Raw genomic sequence first — 21,717 nt, 5'->3', positions numbered from 1 at the left:
GCCTAGTGGCCAATATGAAGATCAAATACCAGTTCACCTCGGTGGAACATCCACAAGCAAATGGACAAGCCGAAGCAGCTAACAAAGTCATACTGGCAAGACTAAAGAAAAGACTACAAGATGCAAAGGGAGCTTGGGCCGAGGAGCTCCCACAAGTATTATGGGCTTACCGGACGACACCACAATCCGCCACAGGAGAAACACCCTTCCGACTTGTCTATGGCATAGAAGCCATGATACCAGTGGAAATCAGCGAACAAAGTCCAAGGGTGATCCTCCATGACGAGATCGGAAACATACAGGGGCACAAAGAGGAGCTTGAATTGCTCCCCGAAGTCCGAGAGCAAGCCCAGATAAGAGAAGCAGCATTGAAACAAAGGATGACTACCAGGTACAACAAAAAAGTCATTCGAAGAAGTTTCACCCCAAACGATTTGGTTTTGATCAGAAACGACAATGGAGTCAACAAATCGGGGGAAGGAAATCTCGCTGCTAATTGGAAGGGACCATACAAAGTTAGTGAGGTCTTAGGAAAAGGCTATTATAAGGTGACCAACCTAAACGGCACCGAGTTACCAAGGTCGTGGCATGCTTGTAACATGAAAAGGTACTATCGTTAAAAGCGAACTCTACTCCCTGATGTATTCTTTTCCCAACTTCATGATTTTTTCCCAAAAGAAAAGGGTTTTTTCTGAAGGGGGATTTTTAACGAGGTATCATAGTAGAGACTAAGGGAAATAGATTATAAAAACCCTTAGTAGCAGTAAAAGTACCTTCCCAAATAAATAAAGATCTTTTAGAATATCTCTTATAAATTTCTTCTCGCTTTTCTTTCTTTCTACAAAACGCGCCGACTTAAGCTCGACAAAACGTGAAAATCTCATGAACCGACCTAGATGGTCGTCAGGATGAAACGACGAGGTACAAGTCGGTGTAAAGAGGTTATAAAAGTTGATCGTGAGAAACTCGGAAATGTTCCGACTCATAAGACGAAATGAAAAAACCGAGCAGCAAAGAAAACGCATCGCAAAAATAACCTAAGTCATAGGAACTCAATAAATCAAAAAAAATTGAGCATAAAGAATACCAAAAAAGAGATCGAAAAACCTATTAAAAGCGCCAAAGCTAAAGACTGTCCTAAGTTCTTAAAGAAAAAAGAAACTCAAAAGGAAGGACAGTCAGCCAAGAAAAAGGGTTTTCAAAATAAGGATCAAAGGGGTTTTCCAAAAACCTAAAATCAGAAAAGCATGCACACAAAAAGACAAAGAAAGGTAACTTAAACCCTTATCCAAAAAAGGGTATTTCTAAGTATTTTGTTTACGGCCTTAAAAGGCCAAGAAAAATGTTAGCAGACCACCACCACATAAAAAAAATAAGTTTAAAAAAGAGGGGACCCACAGGTCGGGCCCCCATATAGCCACAATCAATTTTTTCAAAGAACATCACCACCAGAGCCGAGAGGATTAGAAGGAGCAGCACCAGAGTCAGGAAGAGTAGTCGGAGCGCCATCAGGACCAGGGAAAGAAGTGTCCATAGGAGAAGGAGTGGAGGTTCCCGGAGCCTTCGAGGAACTCGGAGCATCCTTTGGTCGGAGAGGAGACTCCATTATCCTCTGCCCCCGAGTCTTTAAATCTGACTCAGTGACATATTGGGGAGAAGGAGGATAGACTATAGCCCCGTCAATGACGACCTTGTCCGGGTCCAAAGGAGAGAGATCTAGGTCGGGAGCAAGAACTCCGACCTGTTCCTTAAATATCCTCCATGCTTCCTCGGCCCCGTCAGCAATAGAGTCCTCCAACTCGGTATAGTCATTCCGAACTTTCAGTAAATCCTTCTTCACCACCACGAGGTCTTCGAACAAGCTCGAATAACTCTCCTGTGCCTTCAACCTCAGGCCCTCCTCCATGTTGCACTGAGCCTGCAACTTGCTTTCCCTCTTCCGGAGGCCATCCCTCTCCTCCTTCAATTTGGTGACCTCCTCCCTCAGTCCCTTCTCCTGCTCCTGATATAAGAGAAGCCTCCCCTCCAACTCTTCAACCCTCGAGGATGAACCCAGAGAGCTAAGAGGAGTCTTCTCAAAAATATCAAGGAACTTCGTGCACACCCCCGCCGCCCTGATACTCTCCTGAGCCAGAATAGTAAGGTGGTTCCGAATAGAAACATCATCCATACCTATACGGGTATGAGGATAGATGTACTTTCAAACAAATTGAGGCGCATCCACTTTAGCCTCACCTTCAAAAGAAGAGCTAGACTCTAAAGTCTTGCGCTTCTTCTTTTCTGGCTTAGGGGAAGATCGGGGAGGAGGGGACGGCTGAGAAGAAGTCGAGGAAGGAATAACAATAGGTCGGGAAGGGGTCCCCAAACTGCGGGAAGGAGGGGGAGGAGAAGGAAGAGAAGAGCTAGTTACCCTGGAGCCACCAACTCTGGCGCGGGATCTTGCCTTGGCAACCTGAACTCTCTAGTAAGACTCCCTGGAATTCTTTTTCGCCATCTCGGTAAAAAATAAATAGGTAGCCAAAGTCAGCAAAACAAGTCAGAAGAAACGAAGTCGGAAAATATAAACAAACCAAAAGCTACCTAATTGTGTCTGGACAAAGGTCGGAGCCCCCTAGAGAAACTTTTGGTATCCAGATAGGGGGCCCTCCCCCACACTTCTCGGAGGAACCCCACAATGGCTGCCTCCACTTCATCCAGGTCATCCAAACTATATTTCTCACAGGGGGAGGCCTCTAACCAGTACAGAGGAAAGCGAGGAGAAGAACTCTCATCCAGGAAAAAGGGGTGGTGACCCTTTACAACTTGAACTTTGAAAAAATAATTTTTAAAGTCGTGAAAAGATTCATCAAAAAGGGTGAAGACTCTCTGACCTTGTATAGCTCGGAAAGATACCCACTGTTGCTTGTTATTTTGCCCACTAAAGGGCTTAGTCATGTGGAAGAGGAAAAAGAAAATCCTCAAGGACGTCAGAAAGTCTAAAGCATGACTAATGAACTGGTAAATTTTCAGAAAACCCCAGGAATTGGGGTGAAGCTGGGTAGGAACAACACGGGAGTGACATAGAACAGCGATCTCAAAATCAGAAAAAGGGAGAAAAATGCCCAGGCAGGTGATCATACTCTCATACATATAGAAGAAATGAGGGGCTGCCTTAGAAGCCCTCCCGAAACAAACCCGGTCTTCCGAACCCGGGGCAAGCAGCTCATACTTTGGCTCATTCTCATCAGAGGTGCAGAGCCTGTGATGAGTGTGAAGGTTGGTGATGAAATCGGTATCAACCATAGGTTCTTCCCCTAGGACCGTGACGTCGACCCACTGAGCAAGAAGTTCAAGGGAAGACATTTTTTCCTAAAGAGGATTAGTAAAACCTACAAAGGGAAAAAGGAAAAGAATCAAAAACAGGGTCTCTAAGGGGCCTGGAATCAAAACAGAAGTCTACAAGCCAACTCCTCTCTCTAAAATAAAAGCATGCAAATAGAAGCACTTTATAAAAAAAGAAGAGAGAAAAACTAACCTTCGCCTGGAAAAGGGATAGGGGCAGAGAAAGATGAATTCCTTCAAGTAAGAATTTCTTCCGAACAGAGGAGAGGAAGTTTGAAAATTCGCAGAAACGAAACAACGAAAGAGAGGGAAAGTATTTATAAACACGTTAGGGGCATAAAAGTAAAAATAGAAGCGGTCATTAATGGGTGCACCGTTACCAAGGTAATTAATCCCTACGTGAAGGTACACGAACCTCTAACGGACGCGACGTTTGATTAGACGCAACTGTAAAAATTCAAAAGTCACGAAAAGTCACGTCGGTTCCAAGCGATCACATCGGTTCTTCCACAGGTCGGCTACGACCTCGAGTAGAATACTCGAACCCAAGTCTTAAAAGAAATTGGGCTCGAGTAGGGGCACTGTTCATACCCTGGCCCAACGCTGAGGCCCAGGTCCAAACGTTTGGATTGGGCCTCACCCCAACGCCGACCTTCGCCCTGAGAAGTCGGTTCTTGCCACGACTTGCTCTAAAGAAGTCGGGAACGAAGATTAGCTGGCAGATAAACACTCATTCAAATGAGTAACTGCCCCTAAAATCTCTCTATCCACTTCCAGGAGCCTTATCCTAACTTCCCTAAGATAAAGGGACAGTTATTCCCCCTTAAATGGTGGAACTACTCCAACGGTGGTTATGGGTTCACCACTATAAATACCCTGACATCCCTCAGGTATTACTAAGCCCAATACTCTCTAAACCTACTTATTCCCTTGCTAACTTAGGCATTGGAGTGTCTTTGCAGGTACTACCCCCCGCTCATTCATACTCACAAGTCGGACGGAGGCCCAAGAACGTGATTCTCTTCAAAGGCTTCCCCCTTTAGGTGATTAAGCCAACCTAACGAGTCCAGCCTATTAATCTCCGGTTACCCATCGTAACAGTATTGATGTTGGTATTAATGATGGTTGAGAAGATAATAATAATAAAATATACTTGCACAATAGAAATAGTAAAAGTAAAAATTATAATAATGAGGATGAAAAATAGTGGTATAATTAGCCTTATTATTGAAAAGAATTTTGAGATTTAAAATCTCAACAAATTACAAATAAAATTCCTCACAAATTTAACTTCAGTTATTATTTATTGAATTTTTTAACTGAAAAATATATTATCCTAAAATAAAAAAAAAAATTAATAGTCAAAGTGTCTTTTATTTTTAGACAAAAATTATCTTAATCGTCATAAAAATAGACAAAATCGAGTTAAATGTTTACTCTTAAGATAAGCAAGCAATGGATTTTGGTTCTTTAGGCCTCATTCCTTCACGGACCAAATGTTCTAATTTCCTCTAATAACTAAGGATCGTCCCAAGGAACAGTACTCTGAAAATTCACGTCGCTGGAGTTGCACTAAAATTAACTTTCACTCTCACTTCATGTATGAGTTAGTCCACAATGTATTTTGGTCAAAACAACGTGGTTTGATCATTTTCACTCCATCTCTGGACCTTCACCTATGCAAAAATCTCTCACCTATGAGCCACACATATCTACATCTTAAATAGTTTGTCTTTATGTTCTTTTGAGCATACCTTGCCTTTCGCTTCAGTTAGTTGCTTAGTTCCATATGCTAAAAACTACAAGGAGAGAAGAGCAATAGTCCAACAAAAAGAGAAAAGCAAGACAAAGTTTCCTAGCTATCAAGAGCGATGGTTGAAACTGATGGAAGTGAAGAACAACCAAACCAGTCATCCACCATGAAGACAACTAAAATTTTTGGTCTCATTACAAACTCCATATTTCTGGGCTTAGGCACCTCCGGCGGCCCACTCGTTATGCGCCTCTACTTCATACACGGCGGAAAACGCATCTGGCTCTCTAGTTTCCTCGAAACCGCCGGCTTCCCTGTCATGCTCATTCCCCTTTCCATTTCCTATATACATCAAAGATGCAACAAAACAACCAACTCTGCAAAACCAAAGCTTATCTCTATGGAGCTTTCTCTGTTTCTTGCCTCCGCTATAGTAGGCATCCTCACCGGCCTCGACGACTACCTCTATGCCTACGGTGTATCTCTTCTTCCAGTGTCCACTTTTTCTCTTATTCAGGCCTCCCACCTCTCTTTCACTGCCGTCTTCGCTTTCCTATTGGTGAAGCAGAAGTTCACGGCTTATTCGGTGAACTCCATAGTTTTGTTGACCATTGCCGCTGTGGTTTTGGCGCTACGGTCCAGTGGGGACCGTCCTCACGGTGAGTCCACTGGGAAGTACATAGTTGGTTTTCTTATGATTGTAGCCGCGGCTGCATTATACGGGTTTGTTTTGCCTCTTGTGGAGTTGGTTTACAAGAAGACCAAGCAACATATCACTTATTCTTTGGTCATGGAGATTCAGTTCGTTATGTGCTTCTTTGCCACTTTTTTCTGCACTATTGGGATGATAATAAATAACGACTTTAAGGTCTGTTACCACTTTATTACCCCAAGAATTATATACATTTTAAGAAATACTTGCATGCATGCTCGTGTGGTTTATTTAATGCTTTCTCTAAAAACTTTTCCAATCCCTTGTTAGTAATGAATAAGGCTAGAGAAACACTATTTCCGTCAATTTCAACCAATATTATAGTAGGTTGTCAAACAAATTTGGTATAAACCTTACCTCATTTATGATGAGTTTTTATTAAGTTTGGATTTCGAATATTCTTATTTTTAAGAATTTCGAATATTCTTTTCCTTCTGTTGAATGTTAGCTGCAATGTTAGTCGTATAATGTTGCCTTCTATGATTTTCTCAATTTGTAATGTTTAAGACAATTTTGGGCGTTTCGTTTTGCAGGTGATTCCACGAGAAGCTAGAGATTATGAGCTTGGAGAAACAAAGTACTATTATGTGTTAGTGTGGAGTGCTATGATGTGGCAATTTTTCTTCTTGGGAGCAATAGGGGTTATCTTCTGTGCCTCGTCATTGTTGTCTGGGATTATAATTGCCGTGTTTCTGCCTGTTACTGAAGTGTTGGCTGTGATCTTGTACAAGGAGAATTTTGAAGCAGAGAAGGGGGTTGCTCTGGTACTTTCTCTGTGGGGCTTCGTGTCCTACTTCTATGGAGAGATCAAACAAGAATGGAAGAGGAACAAAAATCACCGCCTCAATACAGAGCAAGCTCAGTGTCCCCCTCGCTCTCTTATTCCATGATTGACAAGTCAAAGTCATTGTCATGATTTCACCATCTTAGGTTGCTTCTGCTTCAATTGTCAATATAGCAGGTCGCCCTAGGGCCCATGATCTTGACTAAAACAACGAACGAATATCCATTCCTATCTTTTCAACAATGGCGGTCCATTATCATCCTTAGATCATCTTTATCATTGAATGTACTTAGTAGTAAAAAATTCTAGTTTATAATACTTCTTTGGATAAGTACATCTGAATTTAATTTGGTATATATTTGAATCAAAGAATTAATATACAGTTCATCCTATATTGATACATAGACATATCAAATTTCTGAACCGACAGAAAAAGGAAAGGATAGAGGAATTATATTTTGGAAAACTTGATTAATTGCCAATTAGCCTATCAAAAGAATGTAATTTGTGGTTATATCATTTGAAGTATAACAATGGATTGAAGAAGGCAACACTTGGGAATAGTTACAAGATTATCGCACCAAATTTAAAATATTGAAAGAATAAGAGAAGAAAAAATGATACACAACATGTTCCCATCTCTGTTCTGAATACCATGATGATGGCCTAAGAATTAATCAGAAGGGTCCTCGTGAAATTTTCATAAGTATTGAAAAAGGAACTGGCGCCAAGAAATAGCTTCGTACAACTACAACTTTATTCAGTAATCTGAGCACCCACTCCTTGCTTCACTATATCATATCTGCCACAACGGAAGTGAGCAATAAGCATAGTTATCTAGAGTTACAAATTAATAGGCCAATGCCCGACTCAATAAGGAGTCCTTGGACCAATATGTTAATGCACCCATTCTGATATTCAATTGTTACCAAAAATTAACTGCAAACAGCTTTAGTCTAATCTAAAATAGCATTTAAAAAGTTCTATAAAAACCGACGAAATATCTTGTGATGCCACAAAAATTCTCTCCATCGATACATGCACATAAGACAAATGAAAGTGAACGAGGATAGCTAGAACGTACCAGATTGTTTATGTGCCTGAATGGTAAATTCATTACCTTCTACTTTACAAGGTAGAAGAATAAAACAAATCCATGGATTTGTCTTTGGCAAGTCCAAGGAAATGATGTCTGAACAAGCTCTCAGCTCAACAATTTGTGCATGAGGACGAGGATTAAGATCAGCACAGATAGTTCTACCATAATATTTGGACTGTTCAAGTGTTCAATAATTTGCTTCCACCTGTAAGTTCAACCAGTACATAGCTGCTGGTAAAGCCTGTTATCCATGTTGGATCTAAATTACAATCAGATGTTACTCAAGAATACAGCTCTATAATAGAAAAAGCTAATCTAAGCAAATCAAGAAAGTATGCAAATAATGAGGATATCAACCAATCCAATAAAGTGCTAACTGCTGTACCTACGATCAAATGAATCATACTCAAGATAAAGTATTTGTAAGCAGTTACTGGGGTAGGTATAGATACTAAACCAATATCCCTTATACCTCATCCTTTATTTTCTCTAAATGATCATAGATAAGAGTTCATGAAACAGTGCCTTTATATTTTTCCTTTTTGTAAAATCTCTAGAAGTACATTAATATAACTTCTACTTCAAAGCATTCTATAGTATTTTCTACAACATGCACAGTCAAGCAACCATCAAGCCTTACTTTGGACATAAAGCAACTAGAACTACCAGTACTAAGACAAAGGCATACCAGTTTCCTTCAAATGTTGAGTGGTTTTCCTGCTTTATTTCCTCCTCTGCTAGTTCTTCAAGTATAGCACGTTGTCGTTCATTAATTTTACTAAAACAAGAAAGAGTGGATCGTAAGTAATTTATGAGCAGGCAAAAGTAACTATTACTTGGCAAGCTGGAGCTTATTTTATTTATAAATATGAACAAAAAGAAAAATGTAAAAGCACTTGTGTATACTAACTTATTAAGGAATAAAAAATATCATCTGGAAACAACTTGATAATAATGCATGTCTTTGTTTTTTGATTAAAAAAAAAAAAAACAAATATATCTCATTCTGACAACTGAATAATTCTGTTCAATTTTCACAACCATAACAACAAGCATTGACCAAACAACAACCTGTAGCATAAAGAAATAGCACTACTGCTTTTAGAATAGCAAATACTCTTTGATCCATGTTCTTGATGAACGGATAATATGTGTGGTTGTGTTGGAAAAACGTTTCCCTTTTCAATGCCCTTCCTCGTATAACTGGAACCCACAAACTCATTGCTTTTCAAAAATCGAATGCCCAAATATGCCTCTTCAATCTCTTTAATCCCCATCCACCCAAAATCCCAAACAATTTAAACATTAGATTTTGTTACATTGAATCACAGTCTTAGACATCTGTGATAGATCAAGGAGAACAACCAACAACTAGAAGAAATACTGGAGCTGAGGACAAGTGTATGGAAGTTTCAGAAATCACAGATTCAAAGCTTTAACAATGAGAACAATGAAATTGATCATGTGATATTGGAAACAACATCCTTTTTAGGAAGAGAATGCGGAGTAATGCTTGGATTTTCTTAACAAAGCAGTAAGAGTGTTGTCCAAAAAGAAAGACGAGTCAAAAACTGCTTCGACAAAGTATTCAGTTTTAGAGGTTGGTGACTAGGACTAACATAAATGGTTCAGTTTGAAACATTTCATGGAAAACCTGGTCTTCAACTCTTCATGAATTGGTTTCAGCTCTCAGTTTATGGTTTAGTTTTATTAACTCTTGATAGATACTTTGGGCCATATGTGCTGCCCAAAGTCCCACATTGTAGTTGTTGAATATCATATTAGAGATACAGGCTTTATATAAGTTATTTTGTTTTGATATAATTTCCGTCTTTAGATATCTGATTCTGTTGTATCTCCTAGTATTAAGGGATTTTATTTCTGTACCTATATATATATATATATATTGACGCTGAGAGATGATTCTCTCAAGGAATTCATCCAAAACACAATCCTTGTCTCACTCCATTCGTGTATTTCAAGTTGGTATCAGAGCGGGTTCCGACCCGGCTCTGGTTTCTATTTGTTTTTCTTCTTTTCCGGCTGCAATCTCTCAGCGTGTTCCCTTTTCCCACCAGCTGACACTATCAGCTGTGTCTCTTCGTCAGAAACTGTTTTTCCGGCCAAAACCTTGTCAAACATCAGACCCACTCCGAAGCAACCCCAGAATCAGAACCGGAAAGCCAAGTTCGGCCTGTCCCCAAAATTTCACCGCCGTCAACCGCCGCACGCGCCGACACGCGCCGCCCCTTTTCCTGCGCGTGGTCCTCACGCGCCTCCGCTCCAGACGCACGTGAACGTCACGCTCCCATGCCCAGGCTTTTTCCGGCCCTCGTTTCCCTTCTGCAGGTGTTTTCCGTCCGTTTCTGAGTGTCTGTCATCATGTCTTCTGAGGTAACCCCCGACACCAACTCCAATGGTGGCAAACCGGCTGATTCTGTGGAACTTTGGTTCATGGGCCAAGGCTATGAAGACCACCTTACTAAATCTGTTGATGTTCGCGCCACTGACAAAACCACTTGGAAGAAGATTGATGCCCAGCTATGTAACCTTATGTGGCAGATCATTGATCCACCAAAGCTAACTATGTTTCGGGCTTACAAAACTTGTAAAAAGGTGTGGGATCGTGCTAAAGCTTTATACACTAATGACATTGCAACACTTTACCATGTTGCTAAGAAGCTGTGTAGTTTACAGCTTCAAGGAACTGATATGGAATCTTATGCTGGGGCTGTGGAAGCTGTCAAGGAAGAGTTTTCGACTCTCCTTCCCTATGTGTCTAATGCTGATGACCATCATGCTCAACAGGGAAAGCTGTTTTTGATACTTAAGTTACTTGGGTTGCCAACTGAACTTGAATCTCTTCGGCAACAAATATTGGGCACCTCACCCGTTCCTTCCCTTCAAGACGTATTTGCACGACTCTTGCAATCCGGCCCCTCTCGAGACCCATACTTTCGACCAAACTGCATTGGCATCCCAATCTTCTTCTCAAGTGTCCTTTCAAGTGCCCACTCGCGGCGGCCGTGGGGGTCATGGTAATCTTTCAATTTGATTTCTATTAGCCAACTTACTCATTCTCTCAATTGTTCTGTTACCTTTTTTGCTGACTCCGTCATTGTGCAGGATCGAGGGACGGGACAGACGATTGGTACAGGATGTGAGTCTCAAGGACTATATCGGCTTGCCTTACCCACTATTACTATGTCTTCTGTTGCTGCTGTTGAGTCTCCGGAGGTGGTCCATTGTCGCCTGGGACATCCCAGCCTCTCGAAGTTACAAGCTATGGTCCCGAGTTTATCTCGTCTTACTACCTTAGAGTGTCAAACTTGTCATTTAGGTAAACATGTTCGTAATTCTTTTTCAAGTCGTGTCAATACACGAGCTGCGTCTCCCTTTTCTGTTATTCATTCTGATGTATGGGAACCTAGTCATGTTACTTCTCATTCTGGTTTTCGTTATTTTTTCACCTTTATTGCTGACTTTTCTCGTTGCACTTGGTTATATTTAATGAAGGACAAATCTGAATTATTTGTACATTTCAAGTCTTTCTGTTCTGAAATTCAAAACCAATTCAAAACTTCAATTAAAATTTTACGAAGTGATAATGCTCGTGAGTATTTTTCAGCACCCTTTTCGTCTTACTTGTCCTCCCAAGGCATTCTACATCAGTCGTCTTGTCCTCATACCCCTCAACAGAATGGTGTGGCTGAGCGTAAACATCGTCACTTGATTGAAACTGCTCGCACTCTTCTTCTCCATACTCATGTTCCCCTTAAGTTTTGGGGTGAGGCTGTTCTGACTGCATGTTATTTAATTAATCGTATGCCTTCTTCTGTTTTGCAAAATCAAGTTCCTCATTCCATTTTATTTCCTCATGACCACATTTTTTCTCTTCCACTACGAGTCTTTGGTTGTACTTGTTTCATCCATGATCTTACCCCAGGCAAAGAAAAGTTAACTACTCGCTCTATCAAATGTGTTTTCTTAGGGTACACTCGATTTCAAAAGGGTAATCGCTGTTATTCTCCAGCTCTTAATCGTTTCTTCGTGTCTGCTGATGTCACTTTTCTTGAGAATACCCCTTTTTTCTCTGCACCCGACATCACTTCACCTTCCATTACGGAGGTGCTTCCTGTTCCTTACTTAGATGGGCCTCCTATTCCCACAAAGCCTCTCCAGGTTTATCATCGCCGCCAACGGCCTGCAGTTCAAGATAACTCATCTCCTGAACCTGTGGTTGAACCGTCCTTGGATCCTTCTTCGGGAGTTAGCAGTAATCCTCCTATTGCTCTCAGACAAGGTACTCGTTCCACCCGTAATCCTAATCCTATTTATAACTTTCTTAGTTACCATCGTTTATCATCTTCGCACTATGCTTTTACTTCCTCGTTGTCTTCTGTTTCTATACCCAAAACAACAGCAGAAGCTCTTTCACATCCAGGGTGGCGCCAGGCTATGATTGAGGAGATGTCTGCCTTACATTCTACTGGTACTTGGGATCTTGTTCCATTGCCACCGGGCAAATCTACTGTGGGTTATCGTTGGATCTATACTATTAAGGTCGGCTCAGACGGAACCATTGATCGATTAAAAGCCCGCCTTGTGGCTAAGGGATACACTCAAATCTTTGGTTTGGACTATGGTGATACCTTCTCTCCTGTTGCGAAGATGGCCTCTGTTCGTCTTTTTCTTTCTATGGCTGCCATTCGCCATTGGCCTCTTCATCAACTTGATATTAAAAATGCTTCCTTACATGGTGATCTCGAGGAGGAAGTATACATGGAGCAACCTCCCGGGTTTGTTGCTCAGGGGGAGTCTTCCGGCTTAGTATGTCATTTACGCCGATTTTTATATGGCTTGAAACAATCCCCTCGAGCTTGATTTGGTCGCTTTAGTGCTGTTATTTCTAAACTTGGCATGATTCAGAGTGAAGCAAATCATTCAGTTTTCTCCCGTCATTCTTCCTCCATGACCTCCATATATCTGGTTGTTTATGTGGATGATATTGTCATTACTGGAGATGATCATGAGGGAATCACTCAGTTAAAATATTGTCATTAAAACAGCACTTGTTTGATCACTTTTAGACTAAGGATATGGGGAAGTTAAAATATTTCCTAGGAATTGAAGTGGCACAATCTAATGCCGGGATCTGTATCTCACAGAGAAAATATGCTCTGGATATTCTTGAAGAAACTGGAATGTTGGGATTCTAGACCTGTAGATACACCAATGGATCCCAACACAATACTTAGTCCAGATCAAGGAGAACCTCTTGCAGATCCTGGTAGATATCGCAGATTAATTGGCCGATTGAATTATTTGACAGTCACTCGGCCAGATATTTCATTTGCCACAAGTATCCTAAGTCAGTTTCTTGACTCCCCATGCGATAGTCATTGGGACGCAGCTGTTAGAGTCCTTAGATATATCAAAGGTGCTCCAAGAAAAGGTTTGTTGTATGAAGATAAAGGACATAACCAGATTGTTGGGTATACTGATGCAGATTGGGCAGGATCTCCATCTGATAGACGTTCTACATCTGGTTATTGTGTTTTTATTGGTGGAAACTTGATATCTTGGAAGAGTAAGAAGCAAAATGTTGTAGCAAGATCTAGTGCGGAAGCCAAATATAGAGCTATGGCACTTGCCACATGTGAACTTATATGGTTGAAGCAATTAGTTAAGGAACTTAAGTTTTGTGAGCCGAGTAAGATGGAACTGGTGTGCGATAATCAAGCTGCCTTACATATTGCTTCCAACCCTGTGTTTCATGAACGGACCAAGCACATAGAGATTGATTGCCATTTCATAAGGGAGAAGTTGCAAAGTGGGGAAATAGTAACAGCCTTTGTCAACTCCAACGATCAACTTGCAGATATTTTCACCAAAGCTCTCCAAGGTCCTCGGATACAATACATATGTAACAAGCTTGGTGCATATGATTTATATGCTCCAACTTGAGGGGGAGTGTTGAATATCAGATTAGAGATACAGGCTTTATATAAGTTATTCTGTTTTGATATAGTTTCCGTCTTTAGATATCTGATTCTATTGTATCTCCTAGTATTAAAGGGATCTGATTCTGTTGTATCTCCTAGTATTAAGGATTTTATTTCTGTACCTATATATATATATATATATATTGACGCTGAGAGATGATTCTCTCAAGAAATTCATCCAAAACACAATCCTTGTCTCACTCCATTCGTGTATTTCAAGTGTAGTAAGGATGCTTGGTGTTGTATTCAAGGAGAGTAATTCCCCAACCTTTAAAAGCTAACTTTGACCGTACAGTTCTCCGGTTTCCTTGGGTAGTTATTGAGGGTATCAGAGCATTTGATTCAAGCGGATTCATATATGTACAGCAATGGAGGCCAAGCTTGAAGGGGACTACATCCCAGCCATTGCGAGGAGACAGGAAGAACATGGCAAGGCCATGGAGACGACTGCATTGCAGATGAGAGTGTTGATCAGAGAAAGAATTCCTCACAGAACATAAACAAGGAGCAAGCTCTGATGTAGAACACAGTTCCAAACCAGAATAGTGGGATCCACAGTTCCTCTGTTTTCAGGTGATGGTGTGTATGGATGGTTGATTAGGGCAGAAAGCTTCTTCAGACTCAATGCTTGGAGGATTATGAGAATATGGAGCTGGCAATGGTTCAAGGGCGAAGCTCTCCAATGCAACCATTTTTAACAACTGTATCAGAGCTTGTTGTTGGCACACAAAGTGGGCTCCTTGCAGAGGGTTCTGACTAGCAAAAAGCTGAGTAAGATGTTGTTGAGTAACGTACTGCAAAGTGCAACCTTTAGGATGTGAGACAATATAGGGTGGTGTACTAATAGAGACCTATCGGAGTATGGGATTCCCAAAGTGCTCCATCAAGTAGTATGCCCCCTACCCCTCTCTCCCCAAGCTCGCTCCTTCTCTATAACAACTAGCTTCTGAGGATGTGGCTCTCCACTTTCCTTGGGTACTCATCAACTGGTTTTAATGAACAGATCAGATTAAGTGGCACTGACCCTTGATTTTTTATCCTTCATTTTTTCCCCAAAAAAATTCACTGATGTAAAGGGCAGGAAAAAGACAGCAAACAACTATATAACCCATTTTCCATGATATTATAATATCAACTAGCATCAATAAAGAAATAGAGGGGGAAAAATAACATTATAGCAGGAGCATTTTACTGCTACTTTACATGATAAATAACAAATTCCTCAAAGTTTCTAAGATATATGAACTCAACAAAAAAAAAAATTAAATAGTACGGGAACTTACGTGGGGAAGTTAATACGAAAACGCACATACTGATCCCCATGATGTACAAGAAGATAACCATGCTTTGGTAGTCCTGCATCAACAAGTATGGTAAAGAAGCAATTCTAGAACCATAAGAAAAAAGACAACTTATCCAAAACTGTATATGAAATGGGGAACCGTTCATTTAACCTTTTCCTCGTAATACTAGTAGCTGCCCTGGTTGAACACCTTTGGGTATCTGATGGGAACAGAATAACACCATTAGACCAAGTAGGTACAAAACAAGCAGTGCTGCGAAATATGCCCATGGCAAATGATGTGAAGACTTGAATTTATGAGAGGGAGATGATGGCATAAAACAAGCCGCGTTTGTGACACCATTAAGCACAAAGACTTTCAATGGAAAAGTCCTCATTTTTCAAGAAATAAATATATTTGGTAACTATTTTTAAAGCTCAAAATATTAGACTAAAATATCAGACCCGCATGTCATCATTTCCAGTCAAGTTTTTACACAATGCAACCAGTTTATATAAGACCCATGCATGACCTGCTGAGTAAAAGTCTAGAAGAGTCTATTAATTATTAGTAGAGTTTCACCCTAACATAATTATGCTTCTTGTTAGCAGGTCAAACTATTCTGAACCACTGTCCTCCTAGGAAAAAGTTAACCCATTTCTTCATGGGTACATAACTTCAATTTTTTTCCCCCATAATTGTGCTGTCAGAAGTTTCATGGATTTCACATATGGAATCAAAACAACAAAACTAGAGAGTGAAGTTTTGCATGTAATAACAGCAGTATGCCTTCCGTAGCACTTTGTTAAATTTATTGTTGTACTGGAAGAAAACGGGGGAGGAGAAACGGTTTAATCTTTGGGTCCTGTGAAACACAAAATGAATACTGCAAAGGTTGTCTTAACAAGGAAGATCAGATAGAGCTGAGCTGATCAAGGGTTCGTGTCAAGTTCAATTCATGAACTTTCATTAAGGAGTATTAAGTATCCTTATGCACCCTTACTGAAGCCTATGCCATGCCCTGACCTTAAAGGATCAGGCATCATCTCCATGTCCTTCCCTAAACCTTCCTTCCCCAATGATGAGACTCTTCTATCAAAATAAATTGTATCTTACCTTTACTTGCATCTTCCCAGATAGAGTAGGCACATCAACTTTGCCACCAAGAATAGCCTGTAAAATGTTTAAAACTTTGCTATAAACTAAATATATTAGAGTGGGGGCGTTAACACCCAAATAATTAAGATGCAAATGGTATGTTCCTAAAACATTACAAGCAACAGCATGGGAGAGAATAAACTTCAGTATAACTGAAGTTATTCCTCTTATATTTATGAGTGAAAATCTGTTCCCTCAGGCTGAAGGAGGTGAGACGTATTACTATGCCTTTTTCAATATCTGGTCTCAATATATACATCCATTTCTATGCAAAATGAATTCTACAACATTAACAAATGGTTCTCATATAACATAAGAGGAACACCATTATTTTCAACCGAAGTAAACTATATACTAATAAGAAGCTAGGATTAATAAACAGTCTTGAAAGAAACACCATTTACTGCAACTTCAGGCTAATCTTCTTAAGGCTTATCAGCCTTTTAAAATAGAAAATAACAAAGTACCAGATGGACATCCATATGTGAAACCACAAAAAGTATTTTAGGACTCACCTGCGTAAAGCTAATATTAGAGTCCACATAGATATCTGCACCATCCCTGGCAAAGACTGAATCCTCGGCAACCTAACAACCAGAGATAAGATGACATTCTAATAAGAAAAGAAGTACAGAAAATAATTAACCATGGCCACGAAGAAAATTATATTATTGGTGGAGAACATATATCTCCATGCACATGAACAATATAGATGTCCAAGTGCCAAAAGATAAAATATGCATGCTATACAGGTATCAAATCCAAAATATTGAACACCCATAATTACATGCTCAAGGAACAACCTAGCTCTTCTTCTGTGATGTAGCACTGACCTGTCCATAATTAAGCTACTAGCCAAGTTGCCTAGGGGTCCCAGGGAAGAGCTAGATAAGTTGAATTGAGCAGGCTAGCACACAAACCATAGTGGATTATTTATACAGATGATTTTCATTGATAACAACTGATATGTTAATGTTTGTCACGATTTATTTGGTATTATATTAGTTAATTCAGACTTTCTAAATGAAATCTTCACCTAACTTATCATTCGCATAATGCATTTATATTCATTGAGGAATGATAATTTAATATTCAAACTTTAACATTCTAATCCAAGATATAATCTTAGACAAAATATGCCAGTCATGAAACAAAGCTGTAGAAATAATTCTGTTAATTATCTATTTTAATTTATAAATATGGATTAAATGTATATTCTAGTTCTCCAAAGATATCCACTAAATATTTAAGATGGCTTTTTGTCAATCTTGCTAACGTGACCCTCTGACCCTGAATAATTTGGTGTCAGTCTATATGCATTTTAAGATCTGCACTGAATAAATAAACAGAGAAGAAAAAGGTGGGGATCTTTACCTTGATTTTGATGTATAAACTCCCAGGTCGAGCTCCACTTTTAACGGCATTCCCGGCCTCTGGCACATGGATTGTATCTCCAGTATCCACACCTAACCATTAATTTAAGAATTCAATAAGACTAACAGAAAAAAAAGTTCGACTTTGAATGAAATAAAATGAAAGTAAGTATGGCAAAAGGTGAACCAAATTAAGGCAAGTCAGATCTGCATCATGCATAAAGCATCTCATTTCTGAAATATTCTCATGTATAAGAGGGACCAAATTAGGCTAAAGCAAATCTACAGAATGGAGAAGATCTCATTTCCTAAAAACACCTGTGTATAATAACTAACACTTTAAGAGAGATTGGATACTATCCCGTATCACCTCAATTTGAGCAAGTACAACGAAAAATGATCAAATTCATTTTTCTAATTGACCATTTCAAATAAGAATAAGCAACTAAAATGACAAACATCAAACCATGTTCCATTAAATTTAACAATAATGATGCCGGGCAAAGCTGCAGTTCTTGGTAATCTCATCACAAATACTAAAATCAAACCTGCTGGTATTGTAACTTTAACCTCTTTAATCCCTTCAACCACCCCAGATCCTCTACATGACGTACAGAAATCCTGCACAAAATAGGGACAGAAAATACAAGTTTACACAAAGCAACCAACCTCACACGATTATTTTGGCATGGACTGTGGAATTAGGATAACACCTTAATGACGCGACCTGATCCTTTACAGGTAATGCATGTTGATGTAAATGGAGGTATTGTTACCTGGCAGAAAAAAACATTACAATCAAGAATAAAAGAATGTTCTGATAAGTGATAACTGATAACTTCAATACAACAAAAAGAAATAGTTTCATGCATGAGTCAAATCTTGTTTAAAAATGTCCAATATTAATAAAGAACATAGATCTTTCAGGGCACTTACTCGACCTAATCCCCGGCATGTTGGACAAACTTTAGCCTTCGCACGCGGTGGATACCCTCTCCCATCTGGATTAACATAAAAGGAAAATGATTGCATCAAATGGGATTACCGTATGTCACAGGGTACAACAAACATATTGGCTCACTTCACCAGGCCAAGGATTTATCTTTTACAAATTGGATTCATCACAAGATTTCATCATGAATGTTTCCTGCCTAACAGGATGGCATTAGCACTTGTACTAATCAGGCAGCTTTTTGCAAGCCTCATACACAAATGGGAAACTGTAAAACTTCAATAAAGTAAAACGTGGGCTCATTTTAAATTTTTATTATAATTAGATAAACTAGATTTTGCACTAAACTACTTGTGCAGTTAATGATCATTCAAAGGCATATTATACCATTTCCAAACACAACATAACATATAGAAAAGACAAATGTGGAACTCTAGAAGAGATGAATTTCTCCTCCTAGATTTCTTAATTCCCTGAAAATAGTAATTTTACTCACCGCAATAATCACATGGAACGAATGCATCAAATGACACATGTTTCGTGCACCCTCTTGCAGCTTCTGAGAAAATAAGGGACAACTCCACCTATTAGCAAAACATTTATAAAGAAGTTAGGCTTGAAAAAGTAGAAATTGTTTCAAACAATAGATCAGAAACAGAGTTAAGCTGACCTCTATACTTGATGAAGAATGAGTGATTTCTTCTTCAAATAGCTGTCATGATCAAGAATGCTGAGAAACCTCCTTGGAAAAATACTTTATGAAATGAACAAAATAGGTGAAAATAAAAACAACATTAAGTATGAGCAACCAAAGTACCTCAGAGAATACTGTATGAAATGAAGAAGAAAACTCATGGTGAAAACCATTTCGAAACCTTTCTTTCGCATTTTGAAACCTTTCTGCAAAATCATCATTATGGTCGTCATATTCTATGTTCTGTGAACCACGGCTTTGCATCTTCATCTGAAAAAGGTGGTTCATCGAATAAAATGATGGTAAAGTATTAGTCAATTCAACTTCCTAAATTGGAGTGGAAGTTATATAAATTACAGAAACTAAACAAAAAAAAATTACAAAAAAGCTAAACAAAAAAAATCTTAAATGTTAATAGCATTTAGGAAGAGAAAAAGACCTACCTTGTCATATTGGGCCCTCTTTTTAGAATCTCTCAACGTCTGATATCACATACAAAACCGCAGGTGAAATATCATTCTGCTGATTAATTAGTTTAAACGACCACCACGCAGGGAAATAAACAAAGTCATGATAAGGACCTCATAAGCTTCTCTTATATCTTGAAATTTCCTCTTTGCAGATGGATTATTCTTATTTGCATCTGGATGGTACTTTTTAGCAAGCTGCACACACCAGAGAAAGTATGCCATAATACAGTGTTAGTAAAAGAAGACCCTTCAATCCAAATATTCCCAAATCAAAGGTGCATAATAACAGGATATATCAAGATTTTAACCAAAATACTCAGGAAAACTGCTGCTAGCCTTCTAGCATGTTCCAAACTCTAAAAACATTAGCTGTACAATATAAAATTGATGAAGATAATTGAGACATCGATTAAACCCATTTTTCTATTTAAAACATGATAATTGCTATGAATTTGAAGACGTGATCTCTTTAAAACAAAGGAGCAATACAAAAAAGAAGACAAATGACTAATCTTATTCCAAATCAGCTGCTGTGACATTGGACTAATTCCTAAATAGAAGATAGTTTATAGTTAACAAAACAAATTGTCATACTATCATCTATATAAAACTATTTCTCCTCGTGTTTTACACTTGTAATCATGGATGTACCTCTTCGCATGCATCACCTCTAACTATAAAATTCAAAGAAAATGATAAAACAGCTGCTTGACAAATGCCAAATATGCACAAAAATGCAAATAAAAGAGAAGGTCGGTGAGATGGCAAATGTTTCTTCCCCAAGTGTGGCCGTATTGGAATCCATCATTAATCTAATCTAACAAGCATAGCCTTGACCAACCAACAACCATACATGCAAAACAAAGAATTCCTAGCAATCACTCACCAACAGAAACGCCTTCTTTATCTCATCCTGAGTGGCGTTCTCAGAAATGCCAAGAACTTGATAATAATCCTGCTCAACCAATGTCGAAAATGCTGGAAGAACGCCATAAGCATAAAAAGAGAAAATAAATAACTGAACACATCTGCAAATAAAACTCGTAGATAATTGATCTAAAGGGGAAGAAAAAAAGTAACATAACTTGTACTAAGTTTCTTATATCCATCCATTGCGTTTCCAAATCACAACAAAAAAGGGATACGTGACTATATTTCCGGAGACCATCAATTAAAAGTGTGTACTCACTGAAGAAAAATACCTACGTAGTCTTGTTTGATCTGAGAATCGAATAATATGGATATAAGGAACTTCATCTAAGCTTTTCCTAAATAAAACCCATAGTGATCCTTTATCATAAAAACCTGCATCATGAATATATCGATATCTCAATGGTTTACTCAAACTCAGAAACTCCTCCGATTTTGGGACATTACTGCGATTGAACAAAGCTGGAACATAGACACATTCAATTCAATAATAAATAAATCAGTAAAAAGGAATCGATAACTACTGAACCAATATATATATTTTATAAAAATAAAAAGACTCGACAGAAATTCATGAAATTGAACCGGAACGTGCCTCGACTGAGAAACGGCGATTGGCGAAAAGGCAATAATTCGGTGAAGCAGTGTCCTCTATGGACGACAGGTTCTGAAAACGCAAAAGAGAGCAAACGGCGGCAATACTGCAATGAAGAAAGAAAAGAGGAGAATCAAGAATGTGAAGGAAGAAAAAGAAAAGAAGAAAGGAAACAGTAATTTTTATACTTGTAATGGTTTTGGTTCGTTGAGATTACCGGCGTAAACCACGTGAACCTTCTCATTGGGAGGGATCCTCTTCGGAAGCGAAATTGAGTTACAGTTATGCTCTGCTACCACACACACAGCGAACACTTGAAGGGGGTTTTAGACTTTTAGGCAGTGCATTTGGGTTTTAGGCTTGGACAAACGGTAACCACATTTTCTCGTTTTGACCTTTGAACCTGACTTTTTTACATTTCCTTACAAATTGTTTTCCTTGTTATTACCATCATCGATCTACCATCTCAAATGGTAAAGGAAAAAATTCAGCAGTTACATTTGAGCTTGATAGTTAAAATGGTTAAATAATTTGACAGATTTAATTAAATTATTATTTAATAATTTTTAATTATTAAATTCATAAATT

At 38.9% G+C, this 21,717-nt stretch overlaps 3 protein-coding genes across 14 annotated transcripts; 2 read left to right on the top strand and 1 right to left on the bottom strand.

Annotated features, from left to right (window-relative positions):
- On the top strand, window positions 4,822-6,924 carry LOC107610028 (purine permease 1). The gene is made up of 2 exons (XM_016312097.2): window positions 4,822-5,942; window positions 6,320-6,924. Exons 1-2 carry the CDS (start codon window positions 5,193-5,195, stop codon window positions 6,674-6,676), a joined length of 1,107 nt encoding a protein of 368 aa, XP_016167583.1. The 5' UTR covers window positions 4,822-5,192; the 3' UTR covers window positions 6,677-6,924.
- On the bottom strand, window positions 7,042-21,502 carry LOC107609304 (chaperone protein dnaJ 1, mitochondrial). 12 transcript variants are annotated; one of them, XM_021108015.1, is made up of 21 exons: window positions 21,347-21,502; window positions 21,130-21,235; window positions 20,811-20,996; window positions 20,491-20,582; window positions 19,716-19,799; window positions 19,578-19,616; window positions 19,258-19,404; window positions 19,111-19,152; window positions 18,937-19,024; window positions 18,425-18,489; window positions 18,202-18,264; window positions 18,037-18,109; window positions 17,490-17,581; window positions 16,949-17,022; window positions 16,631-16,702; window positions 16,074-16,130; window positions 15,129-15,177; window positions 14,958-15,030; window positions 8,358-8,447; window positions 7,655-7,910; window positions 7,075-7,372 (listed from the first exon to the last, which is right to left on the bottom strand). In XM_021108015.1, the coding sequence occupies exons 1-16, from the start codon at window positions 21,371-21,373 to the stop codon at window positions 16,076-16,078; spliced, it is 1,305 nt and encodes a 434-aa protein (XP_020963674.1). In that variant the 5' UTR covers window positions 21,374-21,502; the 3' UTR covers window positions 7,075-7,372; window positions 7,655-7,910; window positions 8,358-8,447; window positions 14,958-15,030; window positions 15,129-15,177; window positions 16,074-16,075. The 12 variants fall into 12 exon arrangements, with proteins under 12 accessions (XP_016166694.2, XP_016166686.1, XP_016166690.1 ...); XM_021108016.1 differs by having other exon boundaries at window positions 7,655-7,874; XM_016311208.2 differs by lacking the exon at window positions 16,949-17,022 and having other exon boundaries at window positions 7,042-7,372; window positions 7,691-7,874; window positions 21,347-21,500.
- Window positions 12,788-14,932, top strand: LOC110265167 (uncharacterized mitochondrial protein AtMg00810-like). Its single transcript, XM_021108022.1, has one exon. The coding sequence runs from the start codon at window positions 12,815-12,817 to the stop codon at window positions 13,634-13,636; it is 822 nt and encodes a 273-aa protein (XP_020963681.1). The 5' UTR covers window positions 12,788-12,814; the 3' UTR covers window positions 13,637-14,932.

Source organism: Arachis ipaensis, chromosome B07 (genome assembly GCF_000816755.2).
Source record: "Arachis ipaensis cultivar K30076 chromosome B07, Araip1.1, whole genome shotgun sequence".
Lineage (NCBI taxonomy): Eukaryota > Viridiplantae > Streptophyta > Magnoliopsida > Fabales > Fabaceae > Arachis > Arachis ipaensis.
Note: the sequence above shows the minus strand (reverse complement) of the source record. Positions and strands in the feature narration are given on the sequence as shown.